At 49.5% G+C, this 14482-nt stretch overlaps 1 protein-coding gene across 2 annotated transcripts in view; it reads right to left on the reverse strand.

Moving 5' to 3' along the window:
• Positions 1-10643: 10643 nt before the first annotated feature.
• Positions 10644-14482, reverse strand: part of FLT3 (fms related receptor tyrosine kinase 3) — a 38034-nt gene continuing 34195 nt past the window's right edge. For both annotated transcript variants that reach the window (XM_057410367.1, XM_057410366.1), the window contains exons 19-24: positions 14294-14418; positions 13823-13945; positions 13073-13184; positions 12890-12989; positions 11849-11954; positions 10644-11062 (exon numbers count right to left, since the gene is read on the reverse strand). In XM_057410367.1, coding sequence (XP_057266350.1) covers positions 10928-11062; positions 11849-11954; positions 12890-12989; positions 13073-13184; positions 13823-13945; positions 14294-14418 — 701 coding nt within the window. In that variant the 3' untranslated portion in view covers positions 10644-10927. The remainder of the gene's footprint in view (positions 11063-11848; positions 11955-12889; positions 12990-13072; positions 13185-13822; positions 13946-14293; positions 14419-14482) is intronic.

Raw genomic sequence — 14482 nt, forward strand, 5'->3', positions numbered from 1 at the left:
TTTAAGAGCTTCCTCCTTCCATTGCAACCTGGTGCACTTTAACCTCCAATCACAGGTTCAAAGGATGAAATCAAGAGACTTGCAAAAGACAGAGAGGGAGATCTAAGGGCGAGGGTGGGAATATGGGAGCCCTGTATCGCAGCCGATCTGTAGGCAGCATTTTAACCAACTCTTCTCCGTGCTTGGGGCTGGGGGGGAAGGGGCGGAGAAGGAGGGAGTTTTGATTAAAAATCCACAAAGCCATTTTGTCGTGGTGGTTTTAAGCAGCAAGCCCTACCGCGATGGCCTACTGCTTTTTCTAAGGCACTTCCACACGCTCCCACTCGGTCACTGGAGATGAAAGTGAGGTAAGAGGAGAAATCCCCACTCCGAAGGCGCTGCCTCCTACCCCCTGCATGTGCCTGCCGAGCTCCGAGGTCGGGCGCTGCACACCCCAGCCTGGGCCCCGCTGCCGGGAAGGGGCGAGGAATGGGGGTGCCTTCTCCTCGAGCACCCTCTGCCCTTGTACACACCGCTGCAGCTAGGCCCGAGCACCCACCCACCCGCAGGGGCCTGAGTACCGAGCCACAGGATGGTCCCCACCAAGGGGGGAACAACCTTCTCCTCAGGAACCTGACACCTCGGGGAGCGAGCCCACAGGGAAACCGGCGGCTTGCCTTCCACGCACGCTTTTTCCCTCCCCGACGCCTTGGAACCGCTCTGGAAATGCAGGCCCTGGAAGGGCGGCTCCCGACCAGGCGGCAGTCGGTTCCTCCGGCCCCGCCAGCCCCCTTTGAAGAGGCGACCCCCTCTCAGCTTCCCCCCGCCGCTTTTATGCTTTAACTTTTCACCCTGAGCGGGGACAATGCGAGACAACGTTTGCATATTCGCATCTTTTCCCATGACACAGCGAGGAAACCTTTCAGCCGCCGAGAAAAAAATGGATGGGGTTGGGAGCGTCCCCCTGTTTCTCAGCGCGTTCTGTCGGAGCAGCCCGACACCGGCCGTCCCCGACGGCTCTCCCGGGCGCTGGAGGCGGCTGCGGCTGAGTCCTACGGAGCCCCCACGGGCTCCCCAGGCCGCGAGCGTCCCGAGTCTTACGTGAGGAGATCCACATAACCGAGTCCTAGGGGTATTTTTCCTCCCCCGTGGGTGGCTGTTTTGCAGATCGGGGAGTGTCCCTCTGAGACGAGGCGTTTTGTAGTAGAGGGCGGACTTCAGCTCTGCAGAGGCAGATCTCCCTAACTGCACTCCCTGAAAAATCTTCCTCTCCTTCCCCCCATTCCACCGGGCCCTTTGGTGCCAGCGTGGGGCTGCCGCGAAGCTATGCTTTAACGCGAGTGGGAATAATTCAGCGACATCTATATTATCCAAGAGGGTCCCGGGTCCGAGGTCCTGGGGAAGCGGCTGCTCAGGGTGGTGAGGGCTGAGGATCTCTCCCGAAGACGAGACTGCGGGAGGCACCTCGGATCCGCTGTGTGTACCCCGGCTGTGAGGAAAGGGGTACCCCCACCCTGCCCACAGCTGGTAACGCAATGCCTGCGTCCACACTGTCACTTGTCATTCGCAGACTGTCTTTGATGGCCGCGGTTGAGACCCTACCGTGACAGCAGCACTAGAGCAGGGATGCGGGGACGGTTGCCAGCCGCCTTTTCCGGGGGGTATTTCTCTCCCTGTTGCCCATTCCCACCTTCACACCTCACCTCGCCTCACCGGTAACGGGGAGACGGAGTCGGGCTCTCAGCCCCCAGATGTCTCCGAGAGGGAGGCTGAAATGTAATCCTGGAAAAGAAACTCCGTCCCTTCAGTGTAATCGCTTTTCCCGATAAGCACCGACAGAGCCGATCTATCTGGATGTGAATTTGATGATGCCATAAACGGAGGAAAGGGCCATTAAAATGACAAAACTCTGAACACGTTCTATTAAAAAACACTAGAAGCCTGACAAACCCCGAACCAGACCGGTTCGCTGTTTAAGTCTCCATCCATGAATCCCTGCCAAGCAGGTGGCAGCGCTTTCGGATGAGACCCGACACCAGTCCGAGCTGGAGGGTCTGGGGACCACCGGAAAGGATGAGAGTCCTGAGCTCCAGCGAAGAAGCAGAACAGGGCTCTGAGCAGAACCGAGCCTCACGGCGAGCGCTCCATTCCTCTCTTCTCGGGCCCTGCTCTGCCTTTGCCCGTCGGACGGTGATTCCAACTGCGCCCCTAGCACGGGCAGCACTTGGGAGACAGGACCCTGCCAGCCGTTCCCCACCGGGGCGGGGGCGAGGCCCACTACCCCGGGAACAAATGCTCCGGAGCATCCCTCGCCGCTGCCGAGCTGTCCCTGCTCCCCACCCACCGCCGAGGTGCCCGGTGGCAGGGAGGGGAAGCTCTGTCCCGGGACCCTCTTGTTTTAAAATAGGAGGAAGCCTACGGGCCTGCTTGGGATTCCTTTCTTTGAGACTGGGGCAGGATTTATCCCCCTGCCAGACCTCTCCAGCTATCGGAACTTCCCGAGAGGTTTTGGGAGAGGGAGTATCTCTCTCTGTCGGGAATTCCCCCTTTTCTCTTCGCCGTCCTGCATGTTGGAGGTTTCCCGAGCCGGCCCTGGCAGTTGCCCGCTCCTTCCCTGCCTTGGGTCTTCCCATCGACTTGGTCCCAGCGCCACAGCCCCGGGAGAGGAGTGGGAACCCCGGGACCGGACCCCGAGACCTGAGTGTGGACGAAGCCCTGATCTCTCCTCTTTTGCTTCCTTCGTTTTTTTTTTTTTTTTCTATTTCGTTAGACCCTGAGCTGCAAAATGGGACTTAACTCCTCTCAAGGTGACAAGTGCCTGATCCGGAAAACCGTTTGCACGGAAATATCTTTTAAATTATTATTATTATTCCCCCCACCCATTTGTGAGTCTTTCCCGCACCGAAGAGGGTTTTCACAGGAGCCCCGTTACGGGCAGAAGCCGGGCTCCCCGCCTTCCTCCTCCAGACCCAGGCTTATTTCTTGAGTTGAATAAGTAATTTCTGAGGGGATCTGCTTGCTGTGGGGGGAGTCAGGTCAGCGGCGTGATTGAGTGAGGAACTCCGGGGGCAGGATGCTGTTGCCAGCTGCTCCCTGCCCACAGCCCGGCCCTCGACCAGCGGGGAGGCAGAGGCCGGTGCCCGCATCTGAGGCACCTCGTTTCTCAGCCGACGCTCATCGTCACCTAGGGCCCAGTGCTGGGGAAGGCTGGAGGGTAACGGGGCAGGCAGTACAGCCCGGGGACCCCCGTCCCGGGCCAAAAACATCCCAGTGCCGCGCAGTCCCTGCTTTCCCCCCTCCACCGACCGCTCCGGTTTGCCGAGACCCTTGCGGGGATGCAAATTCACCTCTTTATTTCTAATCGTTTTCTGGATTAAGGAATTTATTTTCCCGTCACTTAGGAGAATGTCGGGGCGGGCTGGGGGATCCTCCCCTCTCCCCCACCTTAATGACAGGGAACCGGGAGCTTTGTTTGCAAGGTTAAAAAAAAAAAGCCTGCTGGAAAGCCCTTTGGTGGCCGAGGAGGGAGAAGGGAAGGAGGAATCGTGTGTTAGTTAGTCCGACCTGTGGAATTTATGACTCCCCCTAAGCACAGACATGATAAGGACTTAAAAAACATCTTGGATCTTTTCAAGCCGGCAGCCCCCGAGGCTTTGATGTAGATTACGTTGCAGAATAACCCAATACTTTTATCGTGGGGTTGATACTCGGCTTGTTTAAGCACATGCCTCTAGGAGCGGGTTAGATGCTAAACGCTCGCTCTCGAGCGGATTTGCGTTGCTGGGAAGGAAGCAGAGACGGGGGAGGATGAGGGGTGGCCCCTTGTGTTAGGATGGGGCACCCTGGTCCTGCAAGCCCTGGTCCCCGCCGGCCGACCCGCTGCCCCGGCCAGCCCTGCCGCTTCTCACAGGTGCTGAGTTCGCTCCCTCAGGGAAACAGGAACGTAAGCAGAGAAGTGAGGGAAAACACCCATGTTATGCACTGGAGGCTTCGTGCAGCCACAGGCCGGTGGGGGTCCCCAGCCTCTCCGTCCAGTGACCAGACCCTTCAGGAGAGACGCTCGGTGTGTCGAGGGGGACCAAAGGCGGATCCAGTGGCGTTCCCTGATTTGGCACTCGGGGTTGGCATTGCTCTGCTCGCTTGGAAGTTGCTGGTGCAGGCTCTCCCACTGTACCCCTCTGCTGGGCGATGAATTCCAGCCTTGAACGGAATTTAAATTTTTTTTTTTTTTTTTTTTTTTTTTATGTGGGAAGGGGAAGCAAAGGCGAGCCAGCGTGGCCGGGCCGCCTGCAGAGCGCCTGTGCCCGGACGCTGCCGGTATGTTCCGCCTGGGGAGGCCGGGGCCTGGTACTGTCACGGGAGCTGTGAGTCACCGGCAACGCGCACCCGCGGAGCGGCCCCGACGGCACGGTCCCGGTGGGCCTGCTCCCGGGGAGGGAGCCCAGGGCTCGGTTGTTATCGGTCCCTGCCCCCCGGGGACTCCTACCGCCCCGTACGGACGCTCCCCGGAGCACGCAGGGCAGCTGTTATCTGCTTCAGCTTGAAGCGCAGCCCCGGCGGCGTTCGGCGGGGTGATGCAGTGGGATTGCGGTGCTAGCCAGTAGCAAGGTTTGGGCTCCGTGGAGAGGCACAGGTAGGCGGATAGGGGTGCACGGTGTCCCTGGCCCCCCAGCCCTCTCCGAGATCCACACAGATCCCAGGGAAACCACAAGCCCAGTCCCAGCGGTTGGAACGGTGCCACCTAATGCACGTGTTGACCCCTACGCCAAGCAAAACATCAAATTCCAGCTGCAAAATAGTTTGCACATGCTTGCCACCTGCGAGACCTCACGCCATTCCACCCCCCAGGGACAATAGAGAGGCCGATATCTTCGTTGCCTTCTTCCCTGATTAATTTCCTACACCTCCCAGCTTTGGAATGTAATATCGGCAGGGAGCTGATGCACGTCCTATAGCCATGTCCCGTCCCGTCCAGTCCCGTCTCCCTCCCCCTAGTCCTGCTCATTTATCCCTCTCTCCAGGGCTTTCCATGGCAATACACTATGAAGTGGCTGCCCCACACCACAGTCTCCCTCAGCCCCTGATTCACAGCAGCGTCTGATCCAGCAGACCTGTTCAGTCAGCAGAGGCACAGGGTGACTGTGACTCTATGACAGTTTGCTGTTTGCGAGGCCGAAGCTTTCAAGGGCTGTAAATGTACATATCCCTACAGCACTGTGGTGTTTTGTGGACAGTATTTCGTACTAGGCAATGCGGGAGTCCAAGCAGGCAGGTGCCAAGTGCTTCCTTGGCTGGGCAGGGAGCAGACTGAGGCTCCCAAATGGGACCTTTATTCTGGGGCTGTAAGAAGGCAGGAAAATACTCATCTTTCTCCATGGGCAAACCTTTTCCCTCTAAATCAAACAAAACCTCAGTCCTTGCGGCTCCAAGGAGAAACAGGTGCCTGACTGCTCTCTACCACTTCCCATTTGCTCCCAGCTGTCTTCTCCTAGTTCCTGGGAGGGAAGAAGAGTCTCACCACGTGTTTTTCCGGCCTGAACAGAAGCCCTCAAAGGAGTGAAGGGGAGGGCCAGACCCAGACATCAGAGCCAGGCTCCTAGCTGTGCCCACGCTGCCCTCCTCTGGCCACTCGCCTGGTGGCTCAGGTCTTGGGGACCAGCCCTGTCTCGGCCGGGGGTAGCTCAGCAGCCCCTCTACACTCCTGTTTTCCAGCACAGCCTTAAACCCCTAAATTTTAATGTGGCAGTGACGCGTAAGGCAGGATCCTTGTCCCCAGCAGCCCACCTCTTTATATCATTCCTGGGAAGCATGTCAGGAAGCATGAATCTGGCCCAGGTCTCTGACAGTGTGGTTAGAAGAGACATTGAGCATTGGCGTGCTCAGCAAGGGTAAGAAGGAGCTGGGCTCAAGTCCCAGAGTACTCTGTGGTCTCCTCAACAACAGGTCTCCGTGAGTCTTTTTATGCTTTTTAAAGCTGGTTTGCTTTGCGTGACCTAATTAATTAGCCATTGATGGAGGAGGGAAGGAGGCAGCGACTCAGTAGCACAGCTGGGAAGAGGGAGCCCTGTGCCAGTGAGTGATCTAGTTCAGTGTTTAGGAGAAGGGGCTGAGATCTGGTGTGCCCTAAGCCCAGCTGCATGGGGAATGCCCTAATCCAGTCATCTTCAACCTGCTTTGATTCTGCACTCCCAAAACATTTTTCAGCAGAAGTGTAACCTTTGAAAAAGTAACGTGTGCAAATAGCTCTGTAGCAAGTTCTATCTTGGATTTCTTCATCCCCTTTCACGGATCCTACCATGAACATGTGGATTGGAAAACACCACTAGCCTGCATGACAGGGTACCTTCTGCTCTCCTCTTCTGGGTCAATACATGGTTAGCCCTAGCTCCTCCCAGACGGACTTCAAAGAGCCCAAATCGGAGGGTGAGACATGTTGGAAAAGCCCCTCCAGTTTCTTTTGAACGGAACAGAGAAGCACCTTTTTTTTCTGTTGTCTGCTGCCTGCGGCACACGGGCACGGTGTTTTGAAAGAACACCCTGCGGGAGGAGGCTGACTGGCTCCTGGCTCGTCCCTCGGGCCGGCACCACTACCTCCAGCACCGCTTTCAGGGGTCTCCTGCAGCTTTACTCCAGTTACCGCGGCTGACCCAGGCCCGGCCCTTTGCCGCCGCCACTGCCTCGGCCCGGGGCTGCCCGCGGCGGTGGCGGAGCTCCACCTAGTGCCGGCTCCGGCAGCAGGGCCTGAACCGCGGCCCCGGGGGGCCCCGCGGAGAGGCCTCCTCGGCACCGCCCGCTCCTGGGTGTGCTGTGCCAAGGAAAAGGGAAAGAAAACTGAGGCGCATTCCTCAACGCATCTCACCTTTGAGTCTGAGTCGCCAATATCTTGTTCTTTGTTTCTCCTACGAGGATGGCATGGTACCCTTTCCTATCCCCCTCCATTTTCATTCTCCCCCTCTAGGTGGTCCTAGTGAGGCTACATCTGGAGTTCCATGTCCAGTTCTGGGCTCCTCAGTACAAGAAAGACAAGCTGCTAGACGGGGTCCAGCGAAGGCCACAAGGATGATCAGGGGCCTAGAGCATCTCTTATTAGGAGAGATTGCAGGAGCTGGGCCTGTTTAGTCAAGAAAAGAGAAGACTGAGAGGGGATCTTACTAATGCATATAAATGTCTCAAAGGTGGGTGTCAGGATGATGGTGCCAGGCTCTTTTCAGTGGTGCCCAGCAACAGGAAGAGGAGCAATGGCCATAAATTAAAACACAATAAGTTTCACCTCAACATGAGAAAGAACTTTACTTTGAGGATGGCAGAGCACTGGAACAGGACGCCCAGGGAGGTTGTAGAGCCTCCTTCTCTGGAAACATTCAAAACCCACCTGGACATGCTCCTGTGTCACTTGCTCTAGGTGGTCCTGCCTTGGCAGGGAGTTGAATCAGATGGTCTCCAGAGGTGCCTTCTAACCCTAACGATTCTGTGATTCAGCACTTTAATTGAACTCAGCCCTTTCTGTTCCCCTTCTTCCTCTGGTTACTGAATCTTTGTCAATCTCTGCCTAACTTTATGCATCTACCTTAGACTAATGACATCCCTGCCAGAGGTCTCGAAACAAGCTTATCTCTTTCCATTCCACTTCAAATCCAGAACTTTCTCTTGAGAACATGCTCCTGGAGGCACAGATTAGGGGTCTGGATCCTAACAAGAGAAATGTGTGCATTTTCCTTCCAGAATCACAAAACAGCTCCTTAAACAGCACTGGCTGTTGCTGTGCACAAACCTCAGGAACAGACCAGCATTTCGCTAAGTTGTGTTGGAAGCATTCTGGAAAGGAAATGTGCTCCTAAAAGCTGTTATTTGCCACTGAATACCTCCTTTAGTTTTGGTGCATCCATCTCTGCCATACAGAGAAGCAGATGCACAACCCTCCACAGTCGAGCTGTTGTGGTTTAAGCCCAGCTGGTAACCCAGAAACATGCAGCCTCTTGATCAACCTTCCCTTTCCACTCCACTCCAGGTGGGATGGGGGTGAGGATCCAAAGAATGTAAACCCCACTGGTTGAGATAAAAACAGTCCGGTAACTAAGGTATAACCCAAACCCACTAGTGCTACCACCAATAATAATAATGATAAGGGATAATAATGGTAATAACAATGATAAGGGGAGAGAATATATAATAAAAGGGGAAGGGGAAAAGAAACAACAATAAACACAAGTGATGCACAATACAATTGCTCACCACCTGCTGATCAACACCCAGTCTGACCCAAGCAATGATCAGTCCCCTTCAGGTGACTCCCCCCAGTTTATATACTGGGCATGATGTGCTGTGGTATGGAACACCCCTTTGACTAGTTCAGGTCAGGTGTTCTGTCTCTGCTTCCTCCCAGTTTCTTGTGCCCCTCCTCACTGGCAGAGCATGAGAAACTGAAAAGTCCTTGATCAGGATAAGTGCTACTGAGCAACAACTAAAACATTGATGTGTTATCAGCATTGTTCTCAGACTAAAGCCCAGACACAGCACTGCACCAGCTACTAAGAAGGAGAAAAATAACTGTTAGAGCTGAATAATATATAATAAATATATAATATAATATAATATAATATAATAAATATAATATATATAATAAAATATAATAAATAACTGTTAGAGCTGAACCCAGGACACCAGTCTTTTTCCTGCTTGTACATTCTCAGAGAGCTGTGTTGCCTGAGCTGCATTTCCCACGTGTGTCATGAGGAGTTTGTGTTAACTCCAAGGTTCTCTATTCATAGAGTCATAGAAACATAGAATGATTTGGGTTGGAAGGGACCGTAAAGGTCATCTAGTTCCAACCCCCCTGTCACAGGCATGGACACCTTCCACTAGATTAGATTGCTCAAAGACCCGTCCAACCTGGCTTTGAACACTGCCAGGGATGGGGCAGAGACAACTTCTCTGGGAAACCTGTGCCAGTATCTCACCATACTCATAGTTAAGAATTTCTTCCTAATATCTGATCTAAATCTACACTCTTTCAGTTTAAAACCATTCATCTTGTTCAATCCCTACATGCTCTTGTAAAAAATCCCTCTTCACATTTCTTGTAGGTCCCCTTTCTTCACCTTTTTATCCCTGAATTTCAGCTCAGTAATGTTGATGGGGCCAGATGACCTCTGTCCACTCCTTTTTTAATCTTTTGGAAAAACATTTGACACAACTCCCTGGCATGTTTTAAATCACATGGGATTTCCATCTGCTCGTCTATGATCCAAGTTCATATCTGCTTAGTTTCCAGGGCCAGCTAGGCTTGGATGGAACCAGTTCAGTGTTAAGTTCCTCTGAGCTCTGAAGGCTGAAAGCTCCTGTCTGCACAAGACACTTAACTCCCATTTTCCAGGTGGTGCAGGCTGTGTGTTAATGGTGCTAAACAGTGACATCTCATTGCTGAACACTTTGAAATTGTGCTGTGAGTATGTTAAAAGTCAGACATATTTTCCAGAAAATGCAGTGTTAAAGTTTTATTGCTATCTTTATATTTATATTTCCAAATTATTCTTCAGCAGTTTATATCTGATTAAAAAAATCAATGTTCCCTTGCAAATTCAACCGTGTTAACAAAAATATAAAAATCATAATTGCTGTTTTACAACGTTCATTATTTTCAGACAATATTAGTAAAAAGAGGCTCAATTTATGTGATAGCATACTCTATCAAATAGTTATTAAATTATAACACTTGCAGTGAAAATTCTAACTGTGGTTAACATCTTGTAAAATGGAAAAGAGAAGAAAACTACTAACCAGAGTATTCTCATCTTGATTCACTGTGATATAGACAAATGTATCCTGTTAGTCATTATGAAAGCTGCATTTACAAATCCCCAAACCACATAATGAAAATAACGTGTCCTTTCATCTATATTAAAAACCCATCAAGCCTCTGGTTATTGTCTGGGATTCAGGGAGAAATTTAAAGAGACATACTCTCATTTTATTGCAGCTGGGTTCATACAAGCAGGATGACTTCTGGGAATTAGCAGTGATGTTATTACACTCCTAAATTGCTACAGAAGATAATTTCTTTAACGTTAAACCTTTTTATTTGTTATTAAACACACAAAGACCAAAGAATGGAATTAGCTATAATGCAGTTGAAGTGAGACTTTCAGTCGGAAACTGACACCTGAATTTTCAAGACCAGGGAGGCAGAAGGTCATCTCCAAATATCACTCTTCCTGATTGTTTTAAATGCTTATTTTAGTTAAAAAAGAAAAGAAAAAAAAACAAAACAGAAAAAAAACTTGTAAGTGCCTAACTGTCATCAGCAGATGTGGAATGTAACCTGGACAGCTAGAGACCACCCGAGTACCTAAAGCTCAGTGAAGTGAACTCACCTGAACTTGACATCTATTGGGAACTCCACAGCAATTGTCCAGGATAAGACAGTTATACACACTCAGATTTACAGTTCCTTGTAAAACAGGACTGATACTTTTAAATTCTGACATCTAAAGATGGCTACTCCAATAGCCTTTTCTTCCAGCTCTTGCTGACATCTGGAGACAAGGACGTGAGTAGCACTTCTGGAAATCACACCAAGCTCTCTTTAGATGCATAGTCCGTGTTGTAAACATCAGCTAAAAAAACTACATATATTTTCTTGTACTTGCTAGCCATATGGTAAGAAAAGTCTGAATTCAATGCATTGATAAGACATTATTTACATAAAACTGGGAAAAGAGATCTCCAAAGATAAGTCGAAAAGACCGTTGCTTCTGTCTGCAATAAACGTGTTTGCTGAATTCAAAGCAATGAACTGTGTCTTCTCCTCAAAGTAACATAAATATAGACTGTCCCATAAGAAAGGTGAATGGAACAGTGGTTGGTAACATTTTCTTTTCTTAGTGGTGTTATAATACATTTATGCTACATGGAATTTATGAAAATACTGGGCTCAAATCCATAACCCAGATTATTTTTCAACCTGAGAGCCTTCATGCTGGAGCACAGTCGGGGATAGCAGAGATTTCTCATCCCTACTTACATGTGGTTTCATTTTGATGCTGGAATTGTGTGTGGAAACATTTTTCTTCATATTTTGGTAAACCTAGAGTTGGAACAAGGAAATAAAATATACCCTCTGTTATTATTTATTGTACTTGGAAGACTGGATTTTTTTTCTAGGTACAGTGCTTCGAAGTTGCTCATTAGTTCATCCCTATGCTCAGCAGGTTCTGCCAGGCTACCAGCCTGCAGGGAGGCTCAAGGCTGCAAAGCCAAGAGTCATTCATAGCTCTCCATACGCTAGAAGGTTCACAAGGACACTGCACTGGGAAACAGAGTGTCTAGCCCAGGGGAGATACCCAGGTAGGAATCAGTAGTTTATAAAGGAGTTGCTTATCCTCCCTGAGGAAGAGACCATCATGTGGTAAGTATGAAGCATGACTTTGAGAATGACATACTGCCCTCCCTCTGTCTGTGAGGATGTGGCAGCACGCACCTATGGTGGGCCCCCCATGAGATCCCTGGCTGGTGGCCCAGGCTCAGCTCCTCTCCCATGGTAGCTATCAGCATCACCAAAGCCAAATGTACTGGCTCCTTCACAAGTGAAACACATTCCCATAGCACAGGCTGAGAGATTTCAGCCTTCCAGAGTCCTGGTGCAAACAGTTGGAGGAAAGAAATCCTCATCAGGGAGGTCAGGATTTCTTCCCATAACAGCAAAAAATCCCCTGAACTCTTACATAGATCCATGGGCAATGTATCCATAACTCAGTGGTGCACTTGAATAGAAACCAGAAGACTATCAGCTAATTGTGATCTATGGGGCTAGGGAAAAAAAAATAAGAAAGTAAAAGAAAAGTGAATTTTTCTTCTTTCTGTGTTTACTTACTGCTCCTTCTGCCTCAGCCAGCTGACAGGCAAGAGAGGAAACCAGCTGGGAAAAAGAGGGTCTCTTTCTGGAGTCAAGGTCCCAACAGGACTGCATCACGCGATAGCTGCAGGAGCAAAGAGGTGATATGGAAAACATGTTAGCTGCTGGACTCTCTGTAAGTAACTACATGGGAGTACAGAATCTGAATGGGAATGATGGGGCACCAGAATGATTTTATGGAAAGGTGCCCGATTTTGCAGTTTCAGCAGGGACCAGCGCAATGCCTATCTGCTAAAGTCCCTTGTAAACTTACTAGATCAGTAGGTTCCCTGGTATTTATAAGCCCCACTACAACCTTTCATAGGTCAATCTGTCAGAGTCACCTTTGATGCCATTACATTCTTTACATGGAGAGGATAAAAATAGTATACTGTCATAGCAAGGCACTTAGTCCCTAGACCATCTATGAGATGTCTGCCGAAAGAGCTCAGGCAACCCAAAGTTCTTCCCTTTCCTTCATGCTCTGGGTCTCGTAGCTCCACATCACCTTCTCTTCTATTGCTCCCTGTGGTCCACCTCTAGGCAGGGTTCATTCAGGCACAGAGGCACAGGCTAAAAACCATGTGCTGACGGCACAGAAAGAGAGCTCCCACCAACCCTTTCTTAGCGGGGTTTTTCCTTTAAGAGGATCCCTGTCCTCCTGGAACTGAATGAAACATGCTAAAGCTCAATTAAAAAAAAAAAAAAAAAAAGGAAGTTTAGAAAAAAATCACAAAAGATTCAGTGAATATCCAAAATGTACTTGGTATAACATAGCTTTTGCAAAAAGAAAAGAAGTCTGTGACCTGAGAATGAGAAGTTCCCTGTGAAAGGAGGGCCATCTAACCTTTTGTGTTGATCACTTCTGTGTTAGGATAAAACCTGCAGGATCAAGCAGCCAGAGGCAGGGGAAGATCTCACCTTTTGCAACTTTTCCTGAACAAGGTATGGTGTACATACGAACAGTGGTTTAATAAATATAAATTCCCATGCTGTCCATCACTCAGGAAATACACTTACACGTCTTTTGTAGCATAATACGGTTGGTCCATTTTAAATCCACTTTGTATTAATTTGTAGAAGTTTGTATCAACTGGAATCCCAGGGTAGGGATTTACACCTGTGAAGAACATCAGAGAATGCATGTTAATTCAGAAGCTGCCAAAACCAAGGGCTGCTTTCCTGTTGTGTTACAGAACATACCCAAAGAGAAAATTTCCCACAGTAATATTCCGTAAGACCAGACATCACTCTTCATTGTGTATGTCCTCTCAAACAAGCTTTCAGGAGCCATCCATTTAACTGGCAAACGAGCCTGTACAGACAGGGGGAAAGGAGGCCATGTCATGCTGTGACACAGTCCTTCTTGATGAGTCACTGTAGTTTCCACTGCTTGAGTAGGATCAGTTCATGTTTGCTATGTGAAAATCTGGACCTGTTCCTGTAGCCCCTTTGAATTTCCCTTATAGAGAGAAGCAGGCACTTCTATGAAGCCAGTTCACCTCATCCATTTTAGATGACTGTTTAAGCAAGAGATGGGCTCAACCCTGGAAGAGCCTTCTTCCCTCCTTTGACTTCCAGAGGGAGTACCGCAGATGACAATACCCACACAGTACTTCCTATAGCCAGACAATCAGGTGTACTCCCCCCTCATGCTATTGTCCCTGTATTATTACTGTGCGTAACAGTAAACAATTCCCAGCAGTTCCATCAATGGATTTTCACTGTGCTTCAGAAAGCATGTGGGTACCATCCCATTTAGAGTACTAGCTTGGTCATATTAATTATAAGCTTAGAATCTGCATTTGCCAAGAGCAGGAAAACATGAGATTTCTGCACTCTCTACAGCTACCCATAAAGCTAACATGGAATTTGAAAATGAAAGGCTTCGCTTTCTTGGTTCCTTGTCATTTTTACAATGGCATGAAAAACAGAGAGCACACAAGAACTTACATTGCCCCTGACAATGTAGTTGGAGTCGTTCATTATGTCTCTGGCAAGGCCAAAGTCACATATTTTCAACACTTTTCTATGGGTCACTAGTACATTTCGGGCAGCAAGGTCTCTGTGAATGCACTTAGAAGAAAAAGGAAGGTTAGCACTGCAGCATTTGGTATCAGAAAAGGATAATTCCCTTGTCTCAGACAGAGTTCCCTGAACTGATGCCTCCTTTCACTTAAACAATTTGGAGAATGAGCGAGCTGGGTAGTCCCTGGTTGTCCTGGCAGGGGGACAGGGCCAGAGCAGGTAGAAGTGTGCAGGGTCTTACTCAGGGTCATGTCTAAAGCTGCAATCCAGTCTTTGCTGTAAAGCCAGGGAAGGAGGCATAGTTCCAACCTGCCACTGAGTGGCTCTATTCTTCAGTCTGACTGACCTGTTTTTGCTTCCTTTTCTCTCTAAACAATTTCCTACCCTTCATCATACCGATTTGGACTCAAGAAACTCCATTCCTTTGGCAACTTGATAAGAGAAGCAAAGAAGGTCTTCAAAAGTGAGCACATTAAAGTCCTCCTCTTCATCCATCAATCTGCTTCCACATCTAATTTCATCTGTAAAAAACCAACCAGAAGTAATGAGTTTTCCATGGGCTTACTTACTATCCGGTTAATTCCA

The sequence above is a fragment of the Pezoporus wallicus genome, unplaced genomic scaffold (genome assembly GCF_028554395.1).
Source record: "Pezoporus wallicus isolate ANWC-B61680 ecotype Strahan unplaced genomic scaffold, APGP_CSIRO_Pwel_v1 contig_1876, whole genome shotgun sequence".
Lineage (NCBI taxonomy): Eukaryota > Metazoa > Chordata > Aves > Psittaciformes > Psittacidae > Pezoporus > Pezoporus wallicus.